We start from the raw sequence: 15,957 nt of genomic DNA on the forward strand, positions 1-15,957 counted from the left end.
AAGCCAGTTACCCAGGAAAGGTGTCAAATTTCCTCAGTTCCTGTCTTCCTCCCTTACTGCCCCCTCTGACGTCACATTTTCCAGTCTGGTTAGAGGGGTGAGGGCCTCCCATCAATGGCAGGAAGTACCCTTCAGCCCCCTGCCACCTGGGCTGGACCACCCAGCTCCAGAACCCTCAAACCCCATCCCCACATCACTAGCCCTCCCTACTCCTGACCCTCTTCTATTCACTGCAGGCAAAGGAGGAGATGGAAAGAGGAATGATTCCAGAAAGGCGGGTTTTAAATGTGTGCATTTAAGTCCTGAGGGGAGAGAGAAAAAGATCAATGGGGTTGAGAGACAGAGGGACCAAAATGGAGGGGATGTAGTGAGCAGAGACAGAGAGGTGGGGAGGGAGACAGGAAGAGACAAGAACTGTGGGTCTGAGGCAGTACAATGGGAAGGCAGATGGGGAAAAAACCCAGGGAGGGAAAGAGATGGAAACAGACAGATAAGGAGATAGGGAGAGAGATAAGAACACTTAAAGACAGGTGGGGAGGGACTGAGACATCAGAAGAGACTTGGGGGAATTCCCTGGGGTCCAGTGGTTAGGACTCCTCGCTTTCACCGCTGAGGGCTCAGGTTCAATCCCTGGTCAGAGAACTAAGATCCCACAAGCAGTGAGGTGTGGCCAAAAAAAAAAAAAAAAAGTTACTGCAGTCAGGCCTGGTACAACAGAGACCCAGGGCCAGGGACGTCAACTCAGGGCAGAGAGACATGGGGAGACAGATACATACAGACAGGAGAGAGGCCAGCTTCAGGGAGAGGAGGCTCCAGGCCTGGTGGGGCACAGCTGGCGGAGACTCCTTTCAGACCCCTGGGTTAGATGGATGGAGGGACCGGTGATGCCCGAGGGCTCTGTGGTTCAACCAGCGCTGGGTCCAATCCCAGGAGCCCCACAACCACCCACTGTGTGACCTAGTAAGTTGCTCTTCCCGTCGAGGCCCAGCTTCCCTCGTGTAACAAAGAAAGGCAGTGCCCACACCCCCCACTCCTCCCACCCCCAGAATGGCAAGTGGTTAGTGATTGAACTGGTTGAATATTGGAAATGGCCCATATTAAAGAGGTTATTTTTAATGGTAAATATTTACTTATCAATATTGCAGGATGGGTACAAGCACAGGCTCTGAAGCCAAGCTACCAGGGTTTAGGGTTGCCAGATTTAGGAAATAAAAATACAGGGCACCTAGTTAAATTTGAACTTAAGACAAATAATTTTTTGGTATAACTGTGTCCCAAATATTGCACGTGTGTTTGTACATGTCGCAAGTATACACGGTTTGTTTTTTTGGTGAAGCATTGGAAACAAGTTACAGACACAATACTTCACCCCTAAATATCTCAGTGTTCCTTATAGAGATAGCTTTCATATCATAATACCATTATCACATCTAAGAAAATGACTAATTCTATATCTCATATTCAGTTCATATTCAAATTTCCCCATTTGTCCTGAAGTGTTATAGCAGGGAAGGGCATGGGTTCTGGAGATGAAGAAAAGTGGGAGGAATTGCTCCTCAATTTCCCCTTTCAGAAAATCGGGATAAGACTAGTACCGACCTGGTAAGAGGATTAAACAAAGGCCCAGGGCACAGCCGGTGGCATGTAATGAGCCCCCAATAAATGTTAGCTATTATTATCACTGTTGCTATTGTTTATACTGTGTTGTTACTGTCCTCGGAAGCAGCCCCAGGACTTCCCCTCAAAGCCCTCAGAAGGGGAGAGGTGGGCCTGGTGGAGGATCCCAGGTCAATCTACCCCCACAGGCCCCCTGTGGATTGTGACGTCTGCCCGCTGGGGGTCTGGCCGGAAATCCCCCTTCCTGTTGCAGATAAGCCTGGCGCAGCCCAGCTGACCCCAGGCTCTCCTCCCCCACCACCTCCCATGTCACAGGATCAAGTCTCCAAGCCCCCCGCCCCGCCCCAGTCACCCCGGAAACACCCCCTCCTCACCCCGGTCTCGCCCAGCCCGCTGTTTCCCAAGCTCCTGTTCAAGTCCAAGCCACCCCTGCGGGAGGACAGCCAAAGTTACCGTGGAGGCGGACGGCCATCTCTGGGGGCAGAGGGGAGTGGGGCGGGGGTGACACAGCTCGGCCCCGCCTCAGCCCCTGCAACTCGACCCCCGCCGCGACCCCCAGCTCTGACGTCTTGGAAAATTCCCCCCTGCCCAGGCCCCCGGGGGGAGGGGGTGCATGGTATGAAATGGGGCTGAGACCCCTGGCTGAGGGCAGAGGGATCTGCCAGAGGTGAGCTGTGAACTGGGGACTGGAAGTCTGGGTGTCTGGGGGCCCTTAACTCCTGGTCTGGGAGAAAAGGACACTGGAGGCCAACAGTCCAGGGTCCTGGGGAAGGAGGGAGCAGAGGCCTGGACTCCTCTGTCTGAGTGAAGCAAGGGATGGGGCTCAGACTCCAGGGTCCCTAAGTGTCACCAGCTGACCCTGTGCCCTTTTTTTTTTTTTCTGACCCAGAACATTCACCGCGAGCAGCCATGGATTTGTGGAACTGGGATGAAGCATCACCACAGGAAGTGCCCCTGGGGAGCAGGCTGTCAGGGCTGGGTAGGCTGCTGGGGCTGAGACAATGTGTGTGGGGAGGGTGCTCAGGTGGGCGCTTCCACTGACCCTGACGGGGCTCTAACCTTCCTGCCTGCAGAAGGAGCTGAACTCGACTTCTATTTCCCTGAACTGGCACTCCAAGGGGACACGCTGACAGCAGAGACATGTTGGAAAAGTGTCTGTGGGCTGGGACCCCTGAGCGCTGGGGAAGAAGGTGAGAGGCTGGGCTTCTAAGTCTAAGGGAGGAAGGGGGCGTGCCTGGACTCGTGGGGTTGAGCGGGGAGAGGGGTGTGGGCTTGAACTCCAGAGGCTGAAGGAGAAGGAGGAGGAGGGGCCCAGGCAGCCTCCTGAGTCCCAGGTCTGAGCGAGTAGGGGCCGGGGGTAATAACTCTCAGTCCCTGACAAATAAGGACCACTGGGTTGAGTGGCTGAGGGGAGTCTCTAGCCATTGTGCACACCATTCCCTAAACTCTGCTACGTCCTATCCCTCGCAGGGCTCCCACAGCCGGACTGGGGCTCCTCATTACCGTACCCAGAAGCTCCATGGGGGGCGGGTGAGTGTGTGCGGAGAGGCGGGGGGAGGAGGGGACTGGGGTCCTCCATTGTGACTAGAGGTTTAGACTCCCCGATCTTTGAGGGGGAACGGGGATAGGACGGGGGACGCCCGTGTCCTTAAGGTGGCATGACCGAGATCCTGGAGCGTGGGGCCCCAGGCGCGAGGGCTGAGAGCTTCGACCCCTAGAACCCCCGAGGGGGCCAGGGATCGGGACACCTGGGCTCCTCTCACTTGGGGTCCGTTCGTCCTCACAGAACCCGCCCCTCAGGCTCTTCCGTGGTCGGGAGACTGGACAGACCTGCCGTGCACCGGCTCGGTCCCTTGGAGCCGCGTCTCCCAGGCCCTGGGTCCCGCCCTCTGGGCTGGCTCTGAAGGGGCAGCCGCCCAGAACTGCGCCACCTCCGCGGGAAGTGCCAACTCGTGGTCGGGCGCCCGGGTCGCCGCCAGTTCCACCAGCTGGGACTATTCTGTTGGCCCGGACGGCGCCACCTACTGGGGCAAGAGCCTCGGCGGGGAGCCGCCCGCCGACTCTACCATTTCGTGGGGCGGGCCTGCGGGATCGGACTATACCATCTCCTGGGACTCGGGGCTGCATACGGACTGCACCACCTCTTCGAAGGAGTACCAGACTTCAGATCTCACCACTTCCTCCGAACCGAGCCAGCAGTCGAACCGCGCAACCTTGGCTTGTTACCCCAAAGCTAACCACCGAGGTGAGGTCCGAGACACTGTCCCAAGGGAGCGAAGCCGGAGTCTAGTGAGGCGGGGCCTAGGCGCCAAAGGGGGCGGGACCGGGAAACGCGGGGCTCGAGAGAGGAGGGGGCGGTGGCCCTCCTCTTGGGTCCCCAGGGAGGAGAAGACTAAGACACGGGTAGTCTTCCCGGGAGCAAGGGACGAGGACCTAGGCTCCTGCATTAGGCAAGAGGAAAGAGATGAGTTTATGGATCCCTGGGTCTCCAAGATGGGGCAGCCAAACTCCTAAATCTCCAAGATGGGGGCCCCGATGCCTGGGTCCCCAAGGCCAACACTTAGGTCCCTTAGATGGAGGAATCCGGACTCGGTCCCCGAGGAGGAGGGGATCCGGATTCCTGGGTCATCGAAGCGACATGATCTGGGGCCAGGAAACCTGAGTGTTCACTTGCCTCCACCCCGCAGGTCCCATTCAGCTGTGGCAGTTCCTCCTGGAGCTACTCCACGACGGAGCGCGTAGCAGCTGCATCCGCTGGACGGGCAATAGCCGCGAGTTCCAACTCTGCGACCCCAAAGAGGTGGGGCAGCCTCCCAGACCCGCTTAGTCCCGCCCGGGTCTCCCTGTGTTCAGTTTAGCCCCGCCAGCACTTCGCCTAGTGCTAGGCCCCGCCCCCAGCCTCGCCCTCAACTCCGCCCTGCTCCGCCGGGCCTAACCCCTCTGCTGACAGACCAGAACCCCGACCCCGCCCCACCCATCCATTGTCAAGCCCCTCCCACTCCCCACCTCTCCCGCCCCCTCAGCCTAAGCCCGGCCTCCGCCCTAGGTGGCGCGGCTGTGGGGAGAGCGCAAGAGGAAGCCCGGCATGAATTACGAGAAGCTGAGCCGAGGTCTGCGCTATTACTACCGCCGCGACATCGTGCGCAAGAGCGGGGGGCGCAAGTACACGTACCGCTTCGGGGGCCGCGTGCCTGGCCTAGTCTATCCCGACTGCGTGGAGAGCGGACAGGGAGCAACGACTCAATAAAAATACACGGTCAAGCATCGTTGTGCGTGCTGTTTGCATCCTTCCCACTGATACTACGTCTGCTAGGGGGCCTGTGTGCACTAGCACACCCACATCGCCTCCACAGACCCGTGTGCTCCCAAAACACACCGGGGGACCTACCGTGTGCTCACTGTGTCATGGGACACGCAGAGGAATCAGACAGTCCCCACTGGGCCTGCCTACTGTGTGCCTGCCCTGTACTGGGACTTGCACAAGAATCAGACCCAATCACTAACTTTCGAGTTTATTTACTGTCCCCACCTTGAAGAGAAGACTCACTCCAAAAAGGGCTTACTGTGTGACCTCCCAGTGCTAGGAACCATCAAGGAATTAGACCTAGTGCTTATGCCCCAAAACCACCTACTCTGTTTCTCCACTCCAAGCTGGGGGCCATAGAACTCAGACCCCAAGGAGAGCCTACCCTGTTCTAGGAACTACTGAGCCTCTAAAGAGAGCCTACTGAGTGGTCCCCTTATGGGCCATGCTGGGAACTCAGCAGTGACCAAGACAACCCTGGACCTTGCCCATAGGAAGCTCACAGTCAGTGGGGAGACAGACTCATCACCAGCCAGGGACAGCCCAGAGTGGTCAGGGCTGGGATGGGGAAACTCTAGGGGGTAGAGGGGGACCAAAAAGAAGGATCTGCCCTAGCCTGAGGTGTGGGCAGTGGGGTGGTCAGGGAAATTTTCCTGGAGAAGAGAATAGCTGATTTGAAAAGTTGGGTAGAATGTCACAGTCAGAAGAAATAGAGTAATGGAAGGCCTGGAGGTAGATCTCACAGCACTGTTCAATGAACTAAAATATCATCGTGGCTGGAGAGGGGACCATGGCTCAGTTCACAAAGCTCCAGTTGGAACTGCCTATGTGGGCCATGGTAAGGCGCCTGGACTTTGTCCTGAGGGCACAGGGGAGCCAGGGAGGGGGTTAAGCAGGGAAGGGATTTGGGCTTTGGGAAGATCTCATTGAAGGGGGTGAATGCAGGCATGTAAACAGGCAGTTCCACAAATAATTACAACGCTGATGAACACAGAATGCATAAGAGGCCCCCAACCCAGTTAGGCCTGGACACGGCACCCAGCACAGTATGTGAGAAGCTTTGGAGGCCAGACTGAGGGGAGGGGCAAAAGCAGGTCTCTTTCATAGCTTCCTCTTCCAGGCCCTGGAAGCCCCCTTTATTCACACAAGAAATTCACTCATTCCACAAAGATTTATAGAGTACCTATACTATGTGCCAGAAACTGTTTTAAGTGCTAGAGATACAATGGTGAATAAGAGACAAAACTTGCTCCTTTATGATGCTTCTATTATATATTGAGGGAGACAAAAAAAGATAAACAATAAAAGGAAGGCTACAGTATGTCAGACGATAAGTGCTTTGGAGAAATGAAGTAGGGAAGAAACTGACAAGATAGCAATTTTAAATATTTGGACTGAGAAGGACTCATTGATAAGGTGACATTTTAACAAAGACCTGCAGGACATGATGGAGGGAGCCAACTGCAAGAAGAGCATTCCAGGCCAAGGGGACAGCAAGTGCAAAGGCCCTTACGGGAAAGCCAGCCTGCACGTTTAAGGAACTGCTAAGGAGGCCAGTGTGGCTGGAACCGCAGCAGTTAAGAGAAGGAGATAAGAGTATAAAAGGGGGCCAAACCATGTAGGTCATTTGCAAGGACTTTGTCAGGGTAAGCATTCAATAAATAATTCTTGCACGAATAAGAGCATTTCCGCTAGGATATTTTTCCCAGGCCCACTCTCCAGCCAGCCCCAAGACCCAGACTCCTTTCTCCAGGTAAGGACAGAGAGGTGACCACGCTGCACCCACAGCTTGGCACAGCCATAGTTCCGTGAGGTTCCAAGTGCCACGCAAGCTTACGATTGGGCCGGGATTGAGGATGAACAGGCATTCAGCCCAATAGGAAGGTTGGAGTTCGCTCGCATGGGCGCGGCCTGAACCGCTCCAGGGACGGCGCTCTAGCCGTGCGGAAGACTCCCCAGTGCGCTGCCTCGTCCCGCTTCCGGCCGGTCTTCGTTCCGCTTCCGGTCCGACACTGGCGTCATTGCTGAGGGTCACATTGAGCTTCCAGGGGCTGCAGGAGCGTCTTTAGGTGAGTGTAGGGGGCTCGGGGGCCCTGGAACCCCAGCCTGGGGAACTGTGGAGCCCGACCCTTGCTTCCCGGAGAACGAGATAAGGTTTCCGGCCGGCGGCGGTCGACCTCCAGGAGCCCTGGGGTCCTGTTCAGTTAGTAATCGTAGCTGACGATTATTTAGTTCTTCGATGCCAGGAACATTCCAAGCGATTTATATTGCTTCATGTAATCCTCCCTCCAACCCTATGAGATAGGGCCTGCGATTATCCCTTTTTGACTGGCAGGCAACTGAGGATCAGATATTATGCAGTTTAGCCAGCGACCAGGACTGCAGTGCTCTTAGTCACCAGGCCGCAGGCGTCCCTCCCCCCACGACCCCCGACCCCCCAAGCTTGCCTAGGCCGCAACCTGGCTTCCTGGTGTCTGGCCCCTCCTCTCCCTTGGACGTTGGAGGGGCTGCAGCGTCATCCGCAGTCCACCCTCACTCCCGAAAGCGGGTGGAGATCGCTTCCAAAACAACTCTTCCGACCGCGTCTGTGTCCCAGCGGCTGGTGGTCACATCACCCCGCTCCCGGAAAGACTCTCCTCCGGTGCCCCAGATCCTTACCGCTACCCTGGGTCGCTTGAATTTATTACTGGTCTGCTTACTTCTGTGTAACCCCACGACTCCTCGAATAATCTGGAATAGAGGCAGTTTCTCTCGGATTCCCTGATGAAAACAGTGTGTCACCTCATAAGAGAGATTATAGCACAGGTTTTTAACCCTGGGTCCACAGAATCTGTAGAGTTCAAGGGGTGCTAGTACTTGAATGGGGGGAAATTTACATCTGTACTTTTGCTAGTTTCTAATTGAAATGTAGCATTTCCTTCAGTTAGGAATGGAGGCAATAGCCCTAGTAGTATTGGCATCATCTGTTACTTTGTCAGCAATCAAAATCATAGGTCATCTTACAGACCATTATGGTTGCAGATTTCACAACATATCATTTTCAGGCATGACTATTTTGAAATTGTGGTAGTTAATAAAACCTCAGCTACAAGTAACTGGTTTTCTTTGTGATCCTATGCAATTTTTAAATGCATTCTTAAATTTTTATTTGTTTATTTTCTTTTTGGCTGCGTCGGGTCTTAGTTGCGGCACGCGGGATCTTCGTTGAGGCGCGCAGGCTTCTCTCTAGTTGTGGCGTGCTGGCTTAGTTGCCCCCGGGGCAGGTGGGATCTTAGTTCCCCGACCAGGGATCGAACCCCCGTCCCCTGCATTGGAAGGTGGATTCTTTTTTTTTTAATTAATTAATTTATTTTTGGCTGTGTTGGTCTTCGTTTCTGTGCGAGGGCTTTCTCTAGTTGTGGCAAGCAGGGGGCACTCTTCATCGCGGTGCGCGGGCCTCTCACTATCGCGGCCTCTCTTGTTGCGGAGCACAGGCTCCAGACGCGCAAGCTCAGTAGTTGTGGCTCACGGGCCCAGCTGCTCCGCGGCATGTGGGATCCTCCCAGACCAGGGCTCGAACCTATGTCCCCTGCCTTGGCAGGCAGATTCCCAACCACTGCGCCACCAGGGAAGCCCCAGAAGGCGGATTCTTAACCACTGGACCACCAGGGAAGTCCCCTTTAAATGCATTTAAACATATTCTGAGAAAGGGTTCATTAGACCCCTGAGGAGTTCATGGCACCAGTAGACATTAAGAACCTCTGCAGCGTAGGTTAAGTTAGTGATAGAGTGCAGCTCCACCACATGTGTGCTGAATGACCTTGGGAAGTCGCTTAAACACCCTGTCTCTTGTCTGTGAAGCAGTGATAGTAATAGTTTCTGCCTTTTAAAGTGACTGTAGGAATAAAGCTTCCTTGCTTATAGTAAGCACTCAGTGAATGTCAGCTGGTGTTATGTTGGGACAAATAAAGCCTGATTTTACCAAGGAGTTGACTCCCCCAGACACCCTGCTATGACTTCCACCCTTAATGTGTTCTTGCCCTGCCTTCACCTCTGTGTGTACTGAGAGGGAGGGGCGTTGGCTTGTTGCTCACCGGGCCTGGGTGGACTGACAGCCCCTTGCCAGCCCCAGAACCCCTGCCAGCACCCATTCTCTGCCTCCAGGAGTCAGCACTATGGCAGAGGACATCAATACCAAAATCAAGAACTACCAGACTGCTCCTTTTGACAGCCGCTTCCCCAACCAGAACCAGACGAGGAACTGCTGGCAGAACTACCTGGGTGAGCAGGACATGGGGGGGGGTGGGGGGCGCGGGCCGCAGTGTTGACCTTCCCCTGGTCCCACACCTCAAGTCGCTTGCCTCTTGGCTCCTCATAGGGGACCTATGCATCCCAGGCCTCTTCTCTTTTATTCTGATCATCTGACCTCGCAGGGCCTGTGCCCCTCATCACCACCTGTGCTTAAGATCTGGCCCAGGGTCACAAACTTTGGTTCCTACAGTGATTTTTTTTTTCCCCCAAGATGTGTGTGTGTGTATTTATGGAATGTAACATACATACAGGAAGTACATAAAACATAATGTACAGCTAAATGAATAATTCTAAAGTGCATCCACCATGTAACTGTAATCTGGATAGAAAACTAGATACTGCCAGCCCTCTGGGCTCCCATGCCTACTGCACGCCCTGTCTTGAAAACAACACTCTACTCTCCCCAGGAGAGATGTAACCCCACAGACTTAGGGCAGTCACACTTTGGTTTTATCACCGCTGTAAGGTTTGCCTCTTTGTGATCTTTATAAATACTGTATGTGTTGTCTTAGGTTTGGATGTCTTCATTCAACAGTTTTGAAGATTCATCCATGCTGTGGCATGTGTTTTGCTCATTTTTAATGCTGTACAGTTTTCCACATTTTATTCATGGACACTTGCACGGTTTCCAGTTTGGGGCTCTTATGAATGCTGCTGCTATAAATGTAATTTGATGTCCATGTGAATGCTTTTCTCTCTAGGGAGTGTGCCCAGGAGTGTAATACTTGGAGTAATTTTTGAATTAACTTCCTACTATTAAAAACCAGATTATCCCCCTCCTGTCTTCCTCTCCAGGATGCCAGCATCTTAGCATCAAGACCCTCGTCCCCTTCCCCTGCCCTGGTTCTGGACTTCCATAATCCCCACACACACCTCTCAGGTCACCTTATCGTTCCTGACCCCAGAATTTTCAAGTAGAACAGTCGTTCTTTAGGGGTTGCAAAATCAGCTTAGTGAGGTGTGTCTAGCCCTTTTGAGTACTACACTTGTAAGGGTATGCTTTCTTTGTGAACTTGGGGGTAGGGGGGATTTGCGTAACTGGTTGTGAAGTAAAAACGATTTCTGTGAATTTCGATCAAAAATGTGTTCCAGCCCTTGGTCTGGGCTGACCCTGATCCCCGTTCTTCACAGACTTCCACCGCTGTGAGAAGGCAATGACTGCTAAAGGGGGTGACGTCTCCGTGTGTGAATGGTACCGGCGTGTGTACAAGTCCCTCTGCCCCATATCCTGGGTATGTGCCTCCTCCTGGGGCCCTTGGGGTGCTGGGGTGGGGGTGGGGTCCTAGCAGAGGGGCGTGTGGTGACTTCATGGGAGCTCATCTGTGAGAGGCAAAGGGAGGACAAGGCATCACACTGGCCATGGATGTGGCCTTTTCTTCTTCCTAGAATCACCACCCTTTCCTCCTTTCACCAGTACTCTCAACCAGCCAGGCTCTCAGCCAAGGCAACCAGATCTATCTCACCCAGACACTCTACAAATAAATGCCCTGTCCCTGTGGAGCTCACCATCTTTTGGAATCCTGTCCTTTTTTCATATGAGCATTTCCAAATATACATAAAAGTAGAGAGAATAATTCAGTGACCCCCCCAAATATACCCATCACCCAAACTGAATACTTTCAAGATTTCTCCACATTTCCTCCTTTTCTTTTTCCTCTTTCCTTTGCTGAAGTATTCTGAAGCAAATCCCAGACATGTCATTTCACCCCTACCTACTTCAGCATGCATCTCTAAAAAACAGGGATGCGATAAGGCAGTCCTTTTAGGCCTGATCTGACCAGACCCGTTGTTACTATTTAATATTCTGCCATACCCTCTTTTTTTAAATAAAATATTACTTTATTTCATCAAGTCAAAGACCCCATCGACTACAAGAAACACTGAGAGATGTTTAAATCTTTTTTTTTTTTTTTAATGCTGGAAACGGATGTAACAAGCATGCTATTTTCACAGATGTTAAAATGAAAAAAATCATATGTCTTAAAATCAAAATATGATATTATTACAAAACTAATAGTGCTCATTTTAAAAAATAAAACAGTACGGTACAGTACTGAGCAGTACAGTAAAATGAAAAGTAGACGTCCACTTTCGCTCCCCAGTCCCCCTCCCCTGAGGTAACTACTGTTAACTGATTCATTTTTCTCTGTATACATTTATCATACATAAGCCTGTGGAACTTTCTGTGTATGCATGGGTCATACTATATCGTCTGTTCTGTGACTTATCAATGTGTGCGTATAGATCTACCTCATTTGTTCTGTTTTATGACAGTGCGTATAGATCTACCTCATTTGTTTTTGTTTTTTTCTTTTCTTTTTTAAAATTTTTTGGCTGTGCTGCACAGCATGTGAGATCTTAGTTCCCCTACCAGGGATCGAACCTGCACCCCCTGCAGTGGAAGTGCGGAGTGTCAACCACTGGACCGCCAGGGAAGTCCTTAACTTACAAATGCTTTTATTTAACTGGTCCCCTTTGATGGAGATAGTGTTCTAATTTTGATGTACATCTTTGGGGCTTGTTTCTTGAGAACAGATTGCCTTAATGCACTCTTCCTCAGCTTGCTTGGTTTGCCTCCCACCTCTGTGGCCACACTCTCTCAAGTGTCTGAGTACCCTCTCCCCTCCCAGGATTTCTCCTTGTCCCTGCGTGATCTTGGGTACCATGACATCGTGATCCCGTAATATCCGCCCTCCAGCCTCAGGGCCTGCATTAGGTGAGTGCTGGACAGGGTGCTAGGAAACATGCTTCCAGGCCCGGTGCTGCCCCACATCCCAGCCTCCGGGACCTGGGCCTGCCCTTACCTGGGGAGCGTTAGATGCTGTGGTTCCTCCCCTCGGGTGCCTGCTCTCTCTGCCTTCTGAGGGCTGGATGTGAACACACCCTTTATACCCAGCAGCCCTGGCTTCTTTATTCCAGAAATTTGGTGAAGTAAAAATAAGTGTTTTATTATTGCTATTGTTCGTTTTTGTTTTTTTATAAGCAACATAACCACTTCACAGAAACTTAAGAAATAGAGGAAGGGGCAAAAAATTGTTTCTCATCCTCCTGACCTGGCTGATAATACTGTAACATCTTCCAGGTGTTTCCTGTGTATTTTTAAAAATTAGTCTCTAATCCCAGTATGTGTATTTGGGGAGGAGTGGGGCTGGGAGTCCAGCACGTTTCCTATATGAGCATTTAAAACATTTTTTCCAATCATCTTTTCTTGTCTTTTTCTTTCTTTTCTTTTTTTTTTCCCCCACATCACGAGGCTCTCAGGATCTCAGTTCCCTGACCAGGGATTGAACCCGGGCCACAGCAGTGAAAGCCCTGAATCCTAACCCCTAGGCCACCAAGGAACTCCCTTTTATTTTCCCATTTTAAAAAATCTTTAGTTTCTTCATAAAAAATACAGTAAACCTTCAAAGTGAGAGACTTTTATAATGTAAAAAGTGAAAAACTCCTAAGTCACCCCCTTCTGAGTCCAAAGTTAACTTCCCTTAGAAATTTGGTATAAATCTTTCACTTCCTTTTCTGTGTGCTAATGTGTGAGTAGGTGTTGGTGTATGTTTATATACTTTTTTTAAATTTATTTATTTTATTTTATTTATTTATCTTTGGCTGTGTTGGGTCTTCGTTGCTGCGCGTGGGCTTTCTCTAGTTGCAGCGAGCGGGGGCTACTCTGTTGTGATGCACGGGCTTCTCATTGCGGTGGCTTCCCTTGTTGCAGAGCATGGGCTCTAGGCACGCAGGCTCAGTAGTTGTGGCTCACGGGCTCTAGAGCGCAGGCTCAGTAGTTGTGGCTCATGGGCTTAGTTGCTCTGCGGCACGTGGGTTCTTCCCGGACCAGGGATCAAACCCGTGTCCCCTGCATTGGCAGGCGGATTCTTAACCACTGTGCCACCAGGGAAGTCCCTAATATAGATATGGATCATACTGTAGATACTGTTTATCCTTGGCTTTTTTACTTGCATTGTTTACCTATTTTTATGTCAGTACAACCTGCTTAATTATTGGGTAGCCATTGTCTTTAATAGTTAAAAAATAGTCCCTTCCCCTTTAGCTGGACTCAGTCTTTTTTCACTATTTTAAATGATACTGCAGTGTACAATTCCATTGCAGGAAATGTTTTGCCTTCTATTTGAATGGTTTCCTTAGTTCCCTTTCCATGAAGTGGGATTATTGGACAAAGACTAATTTGCCAAAGGATCAGACCAGCCTGATCCTTTAATTTAAAAGGGATGGGGAGTGGAAGATAGTACTAAGTGTTGGTGGTTCTATAGATTGGTCCAATCACTTTTTTAAAATTAATTTATTTATTATTTATTTTTGGTTGCATTGGGTCTTTGTTGCTGTGTGCGGTCTTTCTCTAGTTGCGGCAAGCGGGGGCTACTCTTCGTGGCGGTGCGCGGGCTTCTCATTGCAGTGGCTTCTCTTGTTGTGGAGCACGGGCTCTAGGTGCGCAGGCTTCGGTAGTTGTGGCTCGCGCACTCCAGAGCGCAGGCTCAGTAGTTGTGGCGCACGGGCTTAGCTGCCCCGCGGCATGTGGGATCTTCCCAGACCAGGACTCGAACCCATATCCCCTGCATTGGCAGGCGGGTTCTTAACCACTGCGCCACCAGGGAAGCCCAGGTCCAATCACTGTTAAGGTCAGTCCTGAGACAGGATCTTTCAAAATGAAAAAAATCATGCTCTAGATGTGGCAGTTTCACATCTACACATCCTATAAAAATGTTTGTGTACAAGGACATCCATTGCAGAGTTGTTTGTACTGGAGAACATTCAGAAACAAGTTATATATGATGGTATATTCATCTTGATCTATGTGATAGAATACAGAAAGAGCTCTAAGACTCATGGAAAAAGCAAGTTGCAGGACAATCTGTATAGTATGGGGGAAAAAAATCTGTATAGTATGGCCCAATTTAAGTAAAGAGTATTTGTGATGTGTGGTGTATGTGTGTAAATAAAAGAGGCACTTGCTATGGGCCGGCTACTTTGTAAGTGCTTTATATCATATAAGGGCAAACATGCTAAAAAAACAAAGGTACTATTATCAGTATCCTCATTTTACAAAATTGGAAACTGAGGCCCTGAAAGGTTGAGTAATTTGCCTGAGGAAATTACAGCTAGGAAGCGATGGAGCAGGGATTCAGATTGTCTTCCTTATCCATGCATTTATCCATTGCCTCTAATGTATAGCATGTAAATGTGCATGTGTGTGTGTATGTAAAAATAAATGTGCTCTGACTGCCTGTAGGAGGGTCCACAAGTTGCAGAGTGTTACCTCGGGGGAGTGTTAACCGTTAGCTATGGGCCTGTCCATCGTTTTGTATATGTATGCACACATCTGTGAGCAATAGTAGGATCACACTCTGTAGCCGGTTTGGACCTTTTTGCACTTGATTGTGCATTTGATCGTTAGAGATGCATTCCTGCTGGAGCATAGACAGCCTCATTTTTTTTCACAGCTGCCCAGTATTCCTTCTTTCTTCTGTTCTGAGAGACATCGTTGAGGGTTGACTCTGGGGTTCCTGAAGCAGGGCCTGGTCACACTTTTGAAGGTGTTTACACACATCTCCCCACAGACAGCTCTGCAGTGAGTCTGCCTGTTATTATTCCTCCACCGCCACCCCACCCCCCGCCCCACCCCTTGTCCCCTCAGTGGGTCAGTTCATGTCAGCTCATTCAGGACAGTGATTCTTGTCCTTCTGGGTCACTGCTGGTTCCCCAGCTCCTGGAACAGTTGCCAGTACTGGCACGCAGCAGGTCCTGGGGTTACTTGTTGACTGAACAGGTAGGCAAAGTGGGGAAGACAGAGAAGTTCACCCATCTGGTTTCCCTGCGGAGGAAGGGAGTAACACTGGCTGTCTTTCCACAGGTGTCAGCCTGGGACGACCGCCGGGCAGAAGGCACGTTTCCTGGGAAGATCTGAACTGGCTCCACCCCACCTTCTCTGTCCTCCGTCCTTCTCCCCAGGGTGGTGAAGGGGGACCTGGGTACATAGTGATCTCCACCCTGGGGTCCTGAATCATAGCTTAACTAATAATAAATACTCGTTGGAAGAGTGTAAGGCTGTGTATGTGTAAAAGAGCTGGATGATGGGGCCAGAAGCTGGGGCAGAATTAGTACCTTGACTAGTAAGAGAGACTGAATTCAGGGTTTTTTCTCTTTTCTTTTTTCTTTTTTTAAATTTTTCTTTTAATAAACTTTGACCACCTCTTCTTTACCAGACAATAGAGTGAGTGATTATACAAAATGACCTCAAGTTCCTGTATGTGCTAAAATTTATCTGTATGTTCTCCTTTATTATCTGTGTAATTTTTAAAAAACTTATGTTTTGAACCACATGAAAATAGTATAATAAAAACTCCTATGTACCCATCACCTAGCTTCAACAATTATCAACAAGTGGACACCCCTCTCCCTCTAGGTTATTTTATTTTATTTTTACTTATTTATTTGTTTGGCCACACCACGTGGCTTGTGGGATCTTAGTTCCCCAACCAGGGATTGAACCCGAGCCCTCGGCAGTGAAAGCGCTGAGTCCTAACCACTAGACCACCAAGGAATTACCCCTCTAGGTAATTTTAAAGCAAATACTGGAGATCATATTTTATCCAGAAATAAGTAAGTATATGTATCTCTTCAAGATACAGGTTTATTTTAAACATAATCATATAATTGTATCTAAAAGGTAATACATTCTTAATATCATCTAATAAGCAGTCTTCTGTGCAATGTGTAATTTCTCCCTATTTTCT

The 15,957-nt window shown here is 50.4% G+C and overlaps 2 protein-coding genes across 4 annotated transcripts; both read left to right on the forward strand.

The window, feature by feature from the left end:
• The first annotated feature begins 2,526 nt into the window (after positions 1–2,526).
• On the forward strand, positions 2,527–4,883 carry ETV2 (ETS variant transcription factor 2). 3 transcript variants are annotated; one of them, XM_061174162.1, is made up of 6 exons: positions 2,527–2,596; positions 2,691–2,776; positions 3,078–3,147; positions 3,404–3,862; positions 4,305–4,417; positions 4,664–4,883. In XM_061174162.1, the coding sequence occupies exons 1-6, from the start codon at positions 2,527–2,529 to the stop codon at positions 4,862–4,864; spliced, it is 999 nt and encodes a 332-aa protein (XP_061030145.1). In that variant the 3' UTR covers positions 4,865–4,883. The 3 variants fall into 3 exon arrangements, with proteins under 3 accessions (XP_061030145.1, XP_061030144.1, XP_061030146.1); XM_061174161.1 differs by having other exon boundaries at positions 2,691–2,772; positions 3,071–3,147; XM_061174163.1 differs by lacking the exons at positions 3,078–3,147; positions 3,404–3,862 and having other exon boundaries at positions 2,691–2,768.
• Positions 4,884–6,883: 2,000 nt separating this feature from the next.
• Positions 6,884–15,430, forward strand: LOC133078975 (cytochrome c oxidase subunit 6B1). The gene is made up of 4 exons (XM_061174208.1): positions 6,884–6,990; positions 9,065–9,181; positions 10,343–10,443; positions 15,075–15,430. Exons 2-4 carry the CDS (start codon positions 9,076–9,078, stop codon positions 15,126–15,128), a joined length of 261 nt encoding a protein of 86 aa, XP_061030191.1. The 5' UTR covers positions 6,884–6,990; positions 9,065–9,075; the 3' UTR covers positions 15,129–15,430.
• The last annotated feature ends 527 nt before the right edge of the window (positions 15,431–15,957 follow it).

The sequence above is a fragment of the Eubalaena glacialis genome, chromosome 18, assembly GCF_028564815.1.
Source record: "Eubalaena glacialis isolate mEubGla1 chromosome 18, mEubGla1.1.hap2.+ XY, whole genome shotgun sequence".
Lineage (NCBI taxonomy): Eukaryota > Metazoa > Chordata > Mammalia > Artiodactyla > Balaenidae > Eubalaena > Eubalaena glacialis.

Coding starts and splice junctions, on each gene's coding strand:
- ETV2 (XM_061174161.1), top strand. CDS start 2,527: ATGGATTTGTGGAACTGGGATGAAGCATCACCACAGGAAGTGCCCCTG. Junction 3,863..4,304: donor CCCCAAAGCTAACCACCGAG/GTGAGGTCCGAG, acceptor TCCACCCCGCAG/GTCCCATTCAGCTGTGGCAG. Junction 4,418..4,663: donor AACTCTGCGACCCCAAAGAG/GTGGGGCAGCCT, acceptor CCTCCGCCCTAG/GTGGCGCGGCTGTGGGGAGA.
- LOC133078975 (XM_061174208.1), top strand. CDS start 9,076: ATGGCAGAGGACATCAATACCAAAATCAAGAACTACCAGACTGCTCCT. Junction 9,182..10,342: donor CTGCTGGCAGAACTACCTGG/GTGAGCAGGACA, acceptor CGTTCTTCACAG/ACTTCCACCGCTGTGAGAAG. Junction 10,444..15,074: donor CCCTCTGCCCCATATCCTGG/GTATGTGCCTCC, acceptor GTCTTTCCACAG/GTGTCAGCCTGGGACGACCG.